The sequence below is a fragment of the Streptopelia decaocto genome, assembly GCF_964273445.1.
Source record: "Streptopelia decaocto genome assembly, chromosome: Z".
NCBI lineage: Eukaryota > Metazoa > Chordata > Aves > Columbiformes > Columbidae > Streptopelia > Streptopelia decaocto.
Window position 1 is genome coordinate 40651857 of NC_138657.1, and position 12360 is coordinate 40664216.

Sequence of the window (12360 nt, forward strand, 5' to 3'; positions counted from 1 at the left end):
ATGATGGAGGCAGAAGGACTTAGCTCCATAGTGTGAACTTCAAATATTTGTTAAATACACAAAGTAATTATCTTTCAACTTTCTGGCATAGACATGTTGCCTCTTCTGAAATCTCTGTAGTAACATTGTACATTTTTTGAGCTAAAGAGGAATTTAAATTTCATGCATTTAAAAAATGGAGGCAAACGGTGCATTTGTGCAGCAATAAAGTTGTTCTAATTTTATTTTCTACTTTTTTTTGCTAAAAATTCAGAACATTCCACATCTTTTTTGGCCATTTCTGAGCTAAGGGCTACATGGAAATTTCTAACACAATTCTCAGGATTTATTCCTGTGTGTAATGGTTTGCTGTTTCCTGTAATGATACTGAAGATTTGGATTTTTTTTTAATCTGTTTTACTTTATCTTGAATTTCATATGTCGTTTCATTACACATCTCAAGATCCTTCTGCAGTTTTTCATAGTTGTCTCTGAATGAATAATTCTATATAATCTACATGCTTTTTCACCTTGTTACTTATCCCATTTTAACGTAGTATATGAGTATGTTCAACAGCATTGAACCTGGCAGAAGATGGTTCTTTCCTGTCTCTTAACCCATTACCTGTAGGCTCAGGCATCTTCCTTGCTTTGGCATGGTTTCTTCCATGGCTTGGGGCAGAGGATGTGGGAGAGGGACTTTGCAACATACAAGGCTTTAACAGTTGGAGTTTTGTACTTTTTGGCCCGTCTTCTATTTGGGATTTTTTGGTCAGTGATCGTCCTCTAGGATGCTGCTTCCTTTACGCTGTTGAGAAGTCATTAAGTATTTATGAAAGAAAATGGTATCAGTGTTTGCTTTATACTTAAAGAAGCTTTAAATATAGAACAGTTGTGCAATTGGTAGTCTGTGATTTTGTAGTCTGTGCCACAAACTGCATAAAAGAGTGTCATGTTGGTTCCTTTAAGAATATTATAAATATTGTATATAAAACTATTTCTTATTTTGTTATTTCAGGACTTCTGCTTTTTACTGTCTACCAGAGCTGGAGGATTAGGTATCAACTTGGCATCTGCTGACACTGTAGTTATATTTGATTCTGACTGGAATCCACAGAATGATCTGCAAGCACAGGCTAGAGCACATAGGATTGGACAGAAGAAACAGGTATATACATTGAGCTTTGAGTTCCAAACCTGAAGGAGGGTTCTGTACAGTAGGTGTCCACTCTGTGTGCACACCATTCAGTCTTTCTGTATTTTTGAGAATAACTACTACTTGCTGCATGTGTCCAAAAATGTTAGTAATGCTCATTTAACTTAAAAAAAAAAAATCTCCGTATATGGAGAGAGAATATGGCAGCTGTGGTAGATGGATGGAAGAAGAAGAGTTGTGGGGTTGTGTGTCCCACATTCATTGCTGTCATGTCATTCTAGAAAAAAACTGCTACATCAGGCACATATTGCTTGCTTAAATATTTCTTAGTTCTCATCAGGTTTCTTTCTGGCAGAAAACATACAGTAATAGTTGGGAATGCTACAGTTTTGCCTGTGGCAATGCTTGTGCCATATCACTGCAGTTTAAGACAGATCTAAGAGGTTTGGGTTTTGGTTTGGTTTTGTTTTTTTTTAATGCTTATGTAAAGACTGTGGTAGCATAATTGAACTAGTATTTCATATTTGAAACCAGTCAATAGATTGAGAATATATGCAGTGAAGACTGAGATTTATCCTTATTATTGTGTACTTTAAAAAAATTCTTTATAGGTTAATATTTATCGGCTAGTCACAAAAGGATCAGTAGAAGAAGATATCCTTGAGAGAGCCAAGAAAAAGATGGTGTTAGATCATTTAGTAATTCAGAGAATGGACACTACAGGGAAAACTGTACTACATACAGGCTCTACTCCTTCAAGGTATATTTGTATTTATTTCCATACTGATTTTACCCCTAAGTATATTTGACAAGTAAATAAAAATCTGGTGGTTAATAAGAGGCAAAATAAGTGAAGATGCAAGGTGTATCGTCTTTGTAGATTTTTATTTGCATATTGAAAATATATATTAAAACTATATATATAATTTTTATTTAACAGTAAAAAAATGTTAATTGACTTATGATTATAGAGAACTTTTTCAAATTATTGAGATAAAATGTTTTCCTGAAACATCCTTTATTTCAGCTCAACACCTTTTAATAAGGAGGAGTTATCAGCGATTTTGAAGTTTGGTGCTGAGGAACTTTTTAAAGAACCTGAAGGGGAAGAACAGGAGCCCCAGGTAAGCACTGTTTCTGGACTAGATATATAAAAAAAAACAACAAAAAAAGGTGAATTATTTTATTGAAAAGAGAAACTACTTCTTTTTTAGGAAATGGATATAGATGAAATCTTAAAGAGGGCTGAAACTCGGGAAAATGAGCCAGGTCCATTAACTGTAGGAGATGAGTTGCTTTCACAGTTCAAGGTATTGCTGTGTTCTCTCCCTCCTGCCATAATTACACTCTCCTTTCTAAACAGTGCTATTATTCTTTTCTGTGCCTATCCATCTCTTCATTCTCATTAAATAGATGCCTCAGTAATTCAACTCTTTATCTCTTTCCTAGTAAAATGTCTTTTCACCTCTATAGGATACCTACCATCGGAATAAACATTTTAAAATACATGATGTCTTTTGCTAATAAGAGATATTTAGTGAATGTTAATGATCAGAATTCTAGAAACGTCTGTGTTTTAAATGGTGCCTTTGCTGTTAAACAGCTGTGGTATCGTAGAATGCAAAATTTTAAGGTTTGCATTCCTTAATTGGTGACTTCTAGAAGTAGCTTTTAGCCCTGAAGTAAACTTTAATGTCAAGTATTTTAAACTGTTATCAGTTAAACGTATTATAATTTGGGTGCAAAAAATGCAGAGCATGATGTATTTGTTTAGATCAGCAGATTATTACATAGCTCTTCTGCTGATCGTTCATTTGCAACGTATTTTGATTTATACAACATATTTTGATTTATACAAAGTACTTTGATTTATACAAAGTATGGATGTTTGGTAGTTTTATATTATTATAGTTTCACATCAACTCAGGCATTCAAATGTTGTTAGCCCTAATTCAAAGGAAGTTAAAGAGCAGTCATACAGCTATTGGGGAGGTGTTTCATTATGCGTTTGCGTTAGTCAATTTTTAAAAGAAGAAAAAGGTTCTTTTCTTTAGGCCATGTTGTGTGGAGTCTGTGGCTTTCAAATATGAATAAAAATGCTTTCATTAGAGACAGTGTTTTATGATGCATTGTGTATGTATGAATTTCATATCTATTATAAAACAATATCATAATATATAAATGCATAAAATATGCTGTCTAGAACTGTTTTCCTAAAGTAGTAGTTGCTCAGTCATTTTCAAATAAAGTCATGTACTATTTGATGAAAATACCTATATGCTAATACACAAGGTGGCCAACTTTTCCAATATGGATGAAGATGATATTGAATTGGAACCAGAAAGAAATTCAAGAAATTGGGAAGAAATCATTCCGGAAGTCCAGCGGCGAAGAATAGAAGAGGAAGAAAGACAAAAAGAACTTGAAGAAATATACATGCTTCCAAGGATGAGAAACTGTGCAAAACAGGTGTCTCTTGGTTCTGATTGACTTGTGCTTTTGTGTTGCTGTTGGTTTAGTTTGTTGGGGGTTGTTGGGTTTTGTTTTTTTAGTTTTTTTCTGTTTTCTGAACACATATTTTTGACAGGTTAGGCAAAACTTGACCTGTGTTTGTCAATCGCGTAGCTTTGAACTACTTATTCTGAAATTCCAGATCAGCTTTAATGGAAGTGAAGGAAGGCGCAGTAGGAGCAGAAGATACTCTGGATCTGATAGTGACTCCATATCAGAAAGAAAACGGCCAAAAAAACGTGGAAGACCACGAACCATTCCTCGAGAAAATATTAAAGGATTTAGTGATGCCGAGATCAGGCGGTAAGATATGGGGGAACATACATTTTTAAAGGGACAATTTGTATTATTATTATTATTATTATTATTATTATTAAGCTTGAAAGTACAGAAACCAGTTTGTTTTTCCTGAATTTTTTTAAAATTATTTTATTCTAGCATTTCTTGTTTTACCTTGTGTACTTTGTGGTGCTGACATAGTGAACTGTCATTACAAGAATTTGAACCCATTTTAATGAGGGATAAAAACTAGGTTTGAAAAATACTATTGATTGCTTTATATTTTTTAATTCCTGTGACCTGTGAAGACAGTGTTTTCAAAAACAAGTTGTCACAATGGGTGAGCTTTACTTTTCGCATACAAGCAAAATAATCTGCTTCCAGTCACTTTATCTGAAAACTGCATTGTGGAAGAACGTGTAGGTCATCTTGGTGACAATTACTGAAATTTAATTTGAGTGGATTTTGGTTTTATTTTTAAAATTCTTGATGGTGTAGCTGAATTAATGTTACATTGTGCTTTTTTAAACTAAAAAAATATAAAATCCTATTTGAATCTTGGATAGCAGGTCCCTTCAATATTTGGCACTAAACTATTTTCTTGGTAGAAGGAGGAGTAATTGTTTTGTTTTACCTTTTTGGGTTTGTGAAATGGTAGTTTGCTTCTGAAGGTTAAGTATGCTTGTTTCTCTGAAATGCTGTAGAGCTTTCAAAATATTTTTAGTTAGAGAAATAACTTTAAAGATCCTTTTTGCCTTTCCATTTCATTTAACAGACAAATTGGTGCTTTTTCAAGGCTGTTTTTTTTGTTGTCTTTTTTTCTTTTTAAATTTTGTTTTCTTTCTATTGCCGCTATCTTCAGTTTCTTTCCACCACTTACACATTTGTCAGTCTTCAAATCAGCTGTTGCAAATTGTTCTTTTTACTCCATAAGGCATAAACATAATGTCTGAAATTTTTATTTAGTGTAAATCAACATTAGATTTTTATGATTAGACACATGCAGCTGCTGAATCTTCTGTCTCGTGAAATTAATAAAGCAATTTCTGAAATAAATTGTACCTTTTATTATCTTATTTACATCAGTTCTTAAACCAATTAATCTCTGACTTTGTTTGGGTTATCTGAGTATAATGAGCTGTCCTACTCTCTACTTCTTTTTTTTTTTTTTTTTTGCGTTGTCCATATAGTATTATACTAAGATTAATAATTGTATTCATAAAATTTTAAACGAATGTAGTAGTTAGTTAAGCATACATTTACATGGCAAAATTATTTTCTGTTACTAGGTTTATCAAGAGTTACAAGAAGTTTGGTGGCCCTCTTGAAAGGTAAACTTGTTTGACTACTGTTTGTCTAGCAACTTGGAACCTTGTTTTTGTAAAAATTAGAACAATATACCAAGAAACCTTAGGCTGAAGAGAAGATAATGGTGTCTAGTCTTTTACCTTAAATATAATGTGACATTAGCTTGATGTCTTCCCTTTCTTCATGTATGGTATGTGTGCTAACAGCCACACAACAAACCTTCCAATTTTCAGGATTACCTACTCTCTTCCTTTATATTAATACTATACCTTCTGTCTTGTGTAATCTTCATTGATGATAATCATTCAGTTGTCTTGTTTGATACCCTGTTTAAAGCTTACCAGTTCATCTGCTGTGACTGTCAAAGTTCGTTTTGCATTTTCCTTATTGTCAGTTCTTTATTATTCCATAGTTTAAGAAAAACTTCCCATCCTTGTTTTCCTTTAAAATATTTAAAGTCTATATGAACATATTATATATAATGATACCTTTTCTTTTTTAAAGGAAATGTAGAGTAACTCGAAACTGTAGGGTTAGGGTTCTTTACAATTCTTGTTGTATTGTCCTTTGATACCAGAATCACTATTTTTTCCTTGGATCAAAATTCTACACAGCATAGCAAGTGCAGATGACTGGTAACTTACTTACGTGATCGTTTTTCTAGTTTCAAAGTCTGCAGGAGTCATTCACAATTACTCAAGTTTCAGAGATTTAAAAACATCTATTTGTTTTATTACAGGTTAGATGCTGTAGCTAGAGATGCTGAGCTAGTTGATAAATCAGAGACAGATCTTAGACGTTTGGGAGAGCTTGTACATAATGGATGCATTAAAGCTTTAAAGGACAATTCATCTGGACAAGAAAGAGCAGGTAAAATGTGTTCAGTGAGCTTGAGGGCAATAAAAATGTGAAGAAGTCTGAATTATTCTTGAACTCCAGTCATAACAGAAAACACTTTTGTTGGGGGAGAATAAAAACAGAAACATTGGCATGCAGGGTGACTTGAAAAAGGGTTATAGTAAGATAACTTCTTTTTTTCCCCTTGCTGCATGTGAACTTTGATTGGAGAATGCAGTATGGTTTTGTTTTATTGTGAAATTGAAAAGTAATCTGTTACTATCCGGAAAACCTTTTCATTCTGGAGCTTACTTTAGTTAAGATGTCATTTGATATAATTGAAAGTTTGCTGCTATAGCATTAGTCTTATTGTTTTCTTTGCATTTTTCTGTAGGATATTTATAAAGGTAAAAATTTTAATAGCTTTGTAATTTATTTTAAGGAGGTAGACTAGGGAAGGTTAAAGGCCCAACATTCCGAATCTCAGGAGTGCAGGTGAATGCAAAACTAGTCATCTCTCACGAAGAAGAGTTGGCACCATTGCACAAATCCATTCCTTCAGATCCAGAAGAAAGAAAAAGGTACTGGCTTTTTTTTTTTTTTTTAAGAGGTTTTAGTGTAGAAAACTTTTAAAGTTTTATTAGCTTTTTTTTCCGACAACTTGGATGCAAAGCACACTGTCACAGCATTGTCCCTCTGTTCCCTGTAAGGACTGGTGCAGTAGCCTGCTGCTCATTTGTTCTTGTTCTTTCCTCCCTTGCTGTAGAAGCCAGTAACAGCTTTGGCTTCTCAGTTGTATTCACTGGGGACTGTGTGCAATTAATAATAATAATAATTAGGACTAGAATTCAGGTTTGCTGAGGGGCTTCTGTACGTGTCATCTCTCTTTCAAGGAAAAGAGTCCTTGTCAAAGCGCAGCAGGAGTTGTTTCTACCCTCTGAACTTTCTCCTTTGCCACCTCGTGTATCACAGTCCCTAAACCATCCACTTAGTTAGCAGTTACACTTGCACGATGATTTGTTTTATTTATAGTTAGCCAACTTTGTGAGACAGTTCATGGCCACAGACAGACGTCCGTTCTACGTATTTTAGTCTTGTTTAGCTTCAAAACACATTTCAGTGCTGATTTCCATGAATATTTTGTAGAAATGTTAAGAAAATACAATAAAGATTTTTATTTATGTCCTAAATATACCGTTATCTTGGCAGAGACAATAAATCTAATTACATCAATTCTAGTATGTTCCCTTCCCCCTTGCTAAGCTTCAGAAGTAAAAGTCCTTTGTCTTTCTAATTTATTTCTGCTAGATATGTCATCCCGTGCCACACCAAGGCTGCTCATTTTGATATTGATTGGGGTAAGGAAGATGATTCCAATCTGTTAATAGGCATCTATGAATATGGTTATGGCAGCTGGGAAATGATAAAAATGGATCCTGATCTCAGTTTGACACAGAAGGTATGTCATCTACAATATTTCATAAAGGACTCTTTGTTTAGGTAATATTAGTGCTAAGAACAGTACCTCGAACAGCTTCTTTTATGATAAATGGAATTTTAGAGACATTGTATTTATTACTATCATTGTGGCATATTGTTAGACTTTAAGGTCTTGTGTATTTCGTTGAAGTATGCCTTCTTGCAATCAGTTACTTTGCCATATTTCCATGTAAATGGACCTCTGTCATCTGAATTTTTCTTGGTCTTTTCCTTCTTTATTTTAGATATTCTAGTCTTGTCCATTTTGTGTTCTTGAACTCTTGGGAGAGAGGTTTTTCTAGAAATTTGATTTGGTTTCCCCGTCGCCACTTAATTCCCAGGTTCTTAATTTGAAGCTGTCTTCAACTCACAACATGAGAGTAGCTGTACTAGAATTAGTGCTGTAGCTTCTTAGCAAATAGTGAGCAACAGGTATTGAGGGGAGGACTCCAGTGAAGTAAACTTTGTGACAGTGCCAACAACCTATAGCTTTGGGATTTGAGGAGCCATGGTTGTGTCCGAATTTACTTAGTAATGATTCCTACTCCTGCCTTCTGTTATTTGCCTGTTTTTTGAAATCACTCATTAATATTTCTGGTGTGTGCAATACCCTGTCACAAGTTCTGCATTTAGAAGATGAATGAGGCATAGCCAGGAGTTCTGACTGGTACAGGAGCTCAGAGTTTCTTAAACTATCAGAGTAGAAATGGAAATCTGAGGCTGTTTTTTTGAGTTTGTTTTAGACTGTGAGGCAATCTCCAAGGCTCTCCATTGGCTGTGTGATTGGAGAGAAAATAAAACATGAAGAAATTCTCCATTGCTTCAAGCCTGTTGGCATATTGATAGATATAGCTGAAGTGAATTGTTTTCCACCTACTTTCACACAGGTCTTTCTGTTGTGTGTGCTCCAGGCTAGCATCATCCAAACTTCATTAAATGTACTTATAGATGTGATGCCATTGTTCTCCTCAGATTTTGCCTGATGATCCAGATAAGAAACCCCAGGCAAAGCAGTTACAGACCCGTGCAGACTACCTCATTAAATTATTAAGTAAAGACCTTGCAAGAAAGGAAGCACAAAGGCTTGCTGGTGCAGTAAGTAAAATTTGGCGTTCATTAGTGAGATAATAAGGGCATGTCAGCTGATAATTTTTCTTTTTTTAGTTCCACTCTTTGTGTAGTATTACTCTGTTATTGCTAATCATATTACATGACACTAACTCAAGAAATTGCGAGTTTTGTGTTGCATTACTCCCTTACTATATGTATGTATTTTATACTGCTTTGTCTAAAGTACTGAGAAAAGTGGTGGTCATTAACGATAATAAAATAAAATTAACCCTCTATTTGATGTAAAAACAAGTCGGGGGGTTTTTTGCAACTGTGGTGCAGAGATGCTTGTCAGTTTACATATTAAAGAGACCAATTTGCCTTTAGGGTAATTCAAAGAGGAGGAAAACAAGAACTAAGAAGAATAAGGTGATAAAGACTGTAAAAATAAAAGAAGAAATAAAAAGCGATTCTTCACCACAACCCTCAGAAAAATCTGATGATGATGATGATGAGGATAACAAGGTAAATATCTTTCATATGTCAAAGATGGCTATTCAGTTTTTCCTATTAGTATAAATTTATATTTTATCATCTGCTTTACTTAATAAAATTGAAGCACCTGAATGTGGTCATTTTCTTTTGGCCACTACAGTTGATGTTGCATTGGTACAAGCACATGGAAGACTGTATCTATTTTAATTTATGGAAAAGACAGTAGATGAGGAGTTAGGAGTAGTTTTCCAAGTTATATTATTAAAAAAAGCTGGGGTCTAACTACAAGTGGCCTTGCTTAGTTGCAGCATGCTTTAAAGAGTTCAGCATTGTATCTGCCAGAAATGCAAACCTGATATAACACACAATGATAAAACTAATGTTTCTGGCTAATGTGTTACAACTACTGATAGTCATTCTTCAGATACAGTTTTTTACTCAGACTCAGAAAAAACATAAAGCTCAATTAGAATGGGCACTGTGAATAAATGATAAAATAAAAGACTTGCATGTGAATGCTACTGTATATGCCATGGCTTTTGTTATCCAGAAAGATATTTTAACTGACTACTTAACCTTGTTGTCTTCTGTTATTTCTGATGTGTTCCTTTTGGCCACTACTTTTGTTGGGTCTTTTTATTTCTGACATCACACGGCAGAAACCACTTGAGACAAAAAATTAGGGTCATGTCACAGCTAGTTTTATTACTTTGAAAGTAGTTGAAATATATACATGCAAATCTGTATGTATCATTAAAATACGCCCTACTTGGTTTAAAATAAACTAAATTGAAATGTCTTATATAACCATTTTGAACTATTACAAACCATTGTACTTGTCAACTCTAAAGGAAAGAATACTTAGTGAATACATAATTAAAACTGAGTCGGCCTTAGAAGAACTATGATAATCTATGAAAAAATACTAATTTTTAACTAAAGCATTCCTATATGTACTTAAATTGTAGTATGAAGAATGAAATATAAAGCCAGAAAAATCGCATGTAAGCTGTCTTATGTTTGTAGATAAAATAATTTGTCTGGAATGTAAGACTAAGAACTGTAAGCATAGTCACACTTCCCAGTAAATTAACATGGGTGGCTGAATCCTAAAACTAAACAAATAAAGTGTTCAAACTACTTAAAATGGACTTCATCTCCACTCAAAACAGAAGACACTGTGAGTCAGTTGATTGACTTGTTATGTTTTGGAAAAGTGCCTAGTGTGCTGTCCACTTTTGTATATTTAATAACAGATATTCATCACTTTAATACTTTTGGACACAGACTGACAATTACACTTCTGAAAACTAGACTATATAGAAGAACAGGCTTTAACCAACTAAATGTTTGGCTTTAGCTACATAGCTGCCATACTGTGTGCAGTATTTAAAACTTAATTTCTTTAACTGTTAGAACATTCAGAAGACTCTTGAAGTTGTATTTTTGCTGGGAAGCTTCCATGATATCTAAATCCTAAAGTCCTGGTTGGGCTGGTTACTTGATACCTCATCTAAGTAAATTGTTTGAATTGATGTATGGGGCATTCTTTCATCTGTTTTTCTGCGATGTATTCCATATATGCTGTTCCAAGGTATATTCAAATAAATTCAAATATGATAATAATACTTACACCTGTGCATAACACTTTTGTTACTTATTATAGTATTTTTATGTGTCTGAAAGGATCTCAGTTTTTATCTCACACTTTTTACTGGAGTGGTATTTTGTTCACCTTTAAATAATTAAATGGGTCCCTATCAGACAATCTGTAACTAAGACTTTTTTTAAGCCTAGTAAAAATAATGCCTCTGGAAAAGAGAAAGTTGGAACTCTGTTACTCTCTTCCGTGAATGTTTAGTATGGGTTTGGTAAAAAGTCACTGGGACAAAGCTAACTAGAACAGGGATCTTCTAACATCCCCATCAGTTGAGTATCCTGACGAATGAGCTCAGTTTTGTGAGACCTACCTTGTTATAGGCTTTAGCTCTTCAGAGACTGACTACCTTTTAGAGGGCCAGAATTCTAAGTTAAGTGGACGTAACTTCTCACTCCCACCACCACTGCCAAACCAGTACTTGCTCTGTCACATCAAGGAAGTGAGTTGTTCTCATCTTTCTTTACAACTGTATTCAGTTCTATTTGATAAGTGTTAAATCAATGTCCAAAAAGAAAAAAAATGCACAGATAAAAAGAATGTTTTAATCTGATAGTTGCTACACTTGTATAGCTAGGAACTCAGTTTGATGTGACATATATGCTTGCATATTGCAGGATGAGATTGTTTCAGTGAAACATCCACATAAAAAAATTAAAGCAGAAAAAGAAAATGAAGAAAAGCCTGAGCCAGATATTGGTATAAAGAAGGAAGCTGAAGAAAAAAGAGAGACAAAAGAAAAGGAAAATAAAAGGGATTTGAAAAGGGAGAAAAAAGAAAAAGAGGATAAGAAAGAATTAAAAGAAAAAGATATTAAAGAAAAGAGAGAAAACAAAGTAAAAGAATCCACACAGAAAGAAAAAGAAGTAAAAGAAGAGAAGGTAACTAGGTTTACTTATCTTATATAGCACTAGAAAAGGCCATTAGGTTGACGTGAATGATTTTGAGACGAAAAGGTATTTTGGATCTGATCAGTCTTCATTTCATTGAAGTCTTTTACATCATTTGAAACTTTATTTTTACTACCTGAAACCATGAGGACAGGCATTTGAAATGTGAAATTACCTCTTCAATGTTACATATTTCAGTTGGACTGAGAGTAAAAGTGTGTACAAGAAATTCTTCTATTCCTTTTCCATTCTTCTTTTTCATCCCACAGAGAAAGTAATGTGTACTGTCACTGAATGTCAGCATTATTTTTATTATTGAATAGAATGGAGTAGTTGCAGAGATTGTCATATGTTGTAGGATAATTCCAGAGCAAAAATCAAGTTCAGTTAAATATTTTTGTATCTTCTCCTTAGGTAAATGAAATAAAATCTGAAAATAAAGAAAAAACTAAAAAAATCCCATTGTTGGATACTCCAGTTCATATTACTGCAACTAGTGAACCAGTTCCTATATCAGAAGAGGCTGAAGAACTGGATCAAAAAACTTTCAGTGTGGTAAGTCCGTTTTTGGTAACTTAGTGTTTATACTTTGTAGTCTAATTTAGGACAATTTCTGGTGTTCTTGATTTTGTTATTGAGCACATTAACACAGATTTTTTTTTTTTTTTTTGCTGGCAAAGTCTCAGATCAATTAATGTTATTGATACTGTACTGTATTT

The 12360-nt window shown here is 33.8% G+C and overlaps 1 protein-coding gene across 2 annotated transcripts in view; it reads left to right on the forward strand.

Moving 5' to 3' along the window:
• CHD1 (chromodomain helicase DNA binding protein 1) overlaps positions 1–12360 on the forward strand; it is a 61524-nt gene that overhangs the window by 41962 nt on the left and 7202 nt on the right. Inside the window, exons 19-32 of one of the 2 annotated variants that reach the window (XM_082075546.1) lie at positions 998–1147; positions 1747–1895; positions 2163–2259; positions 2350–2445; positions 3428–3604; positions 3789–3949; positions 5215–5256; positions 5973–6103; positions 6513–6651; positions 7379–7529; positions 8522–8644; positions 8987–9124; positions 11369–11632; positions 12056–12196. In XM_082075546.1, the coding sequence (XP_081931672.1) occupies positions 998–1147; positions 1747–1895; positions 2163–2259; positions 2350–2445; positions 3428–3604; positions 3789–3949; positions 5215–5256; positions 5973–6103; positions 6513–6651; positions 7379–7529; positions 8522–8644; positions 8987–9124; positions 11369–11632; positions 12056–12196 (1959 nt within the window). The remainder of the gene's footprint in view (positions 1–997; positions 1148–1746; positions 1896–2162; positions 2260–2349; positions 2446–3427; positions 3605–3788; positions 3950–5214; positions 5257–5972; positions 6104–6512; positions 6652–7378; positions 7530–8521; positions 8645–8986; positions 9125–11368; positions 11633–12055; positions 12197–12360) is intronic. The other variant, XM_082075547.1, reaches the window with a different exon arrangement.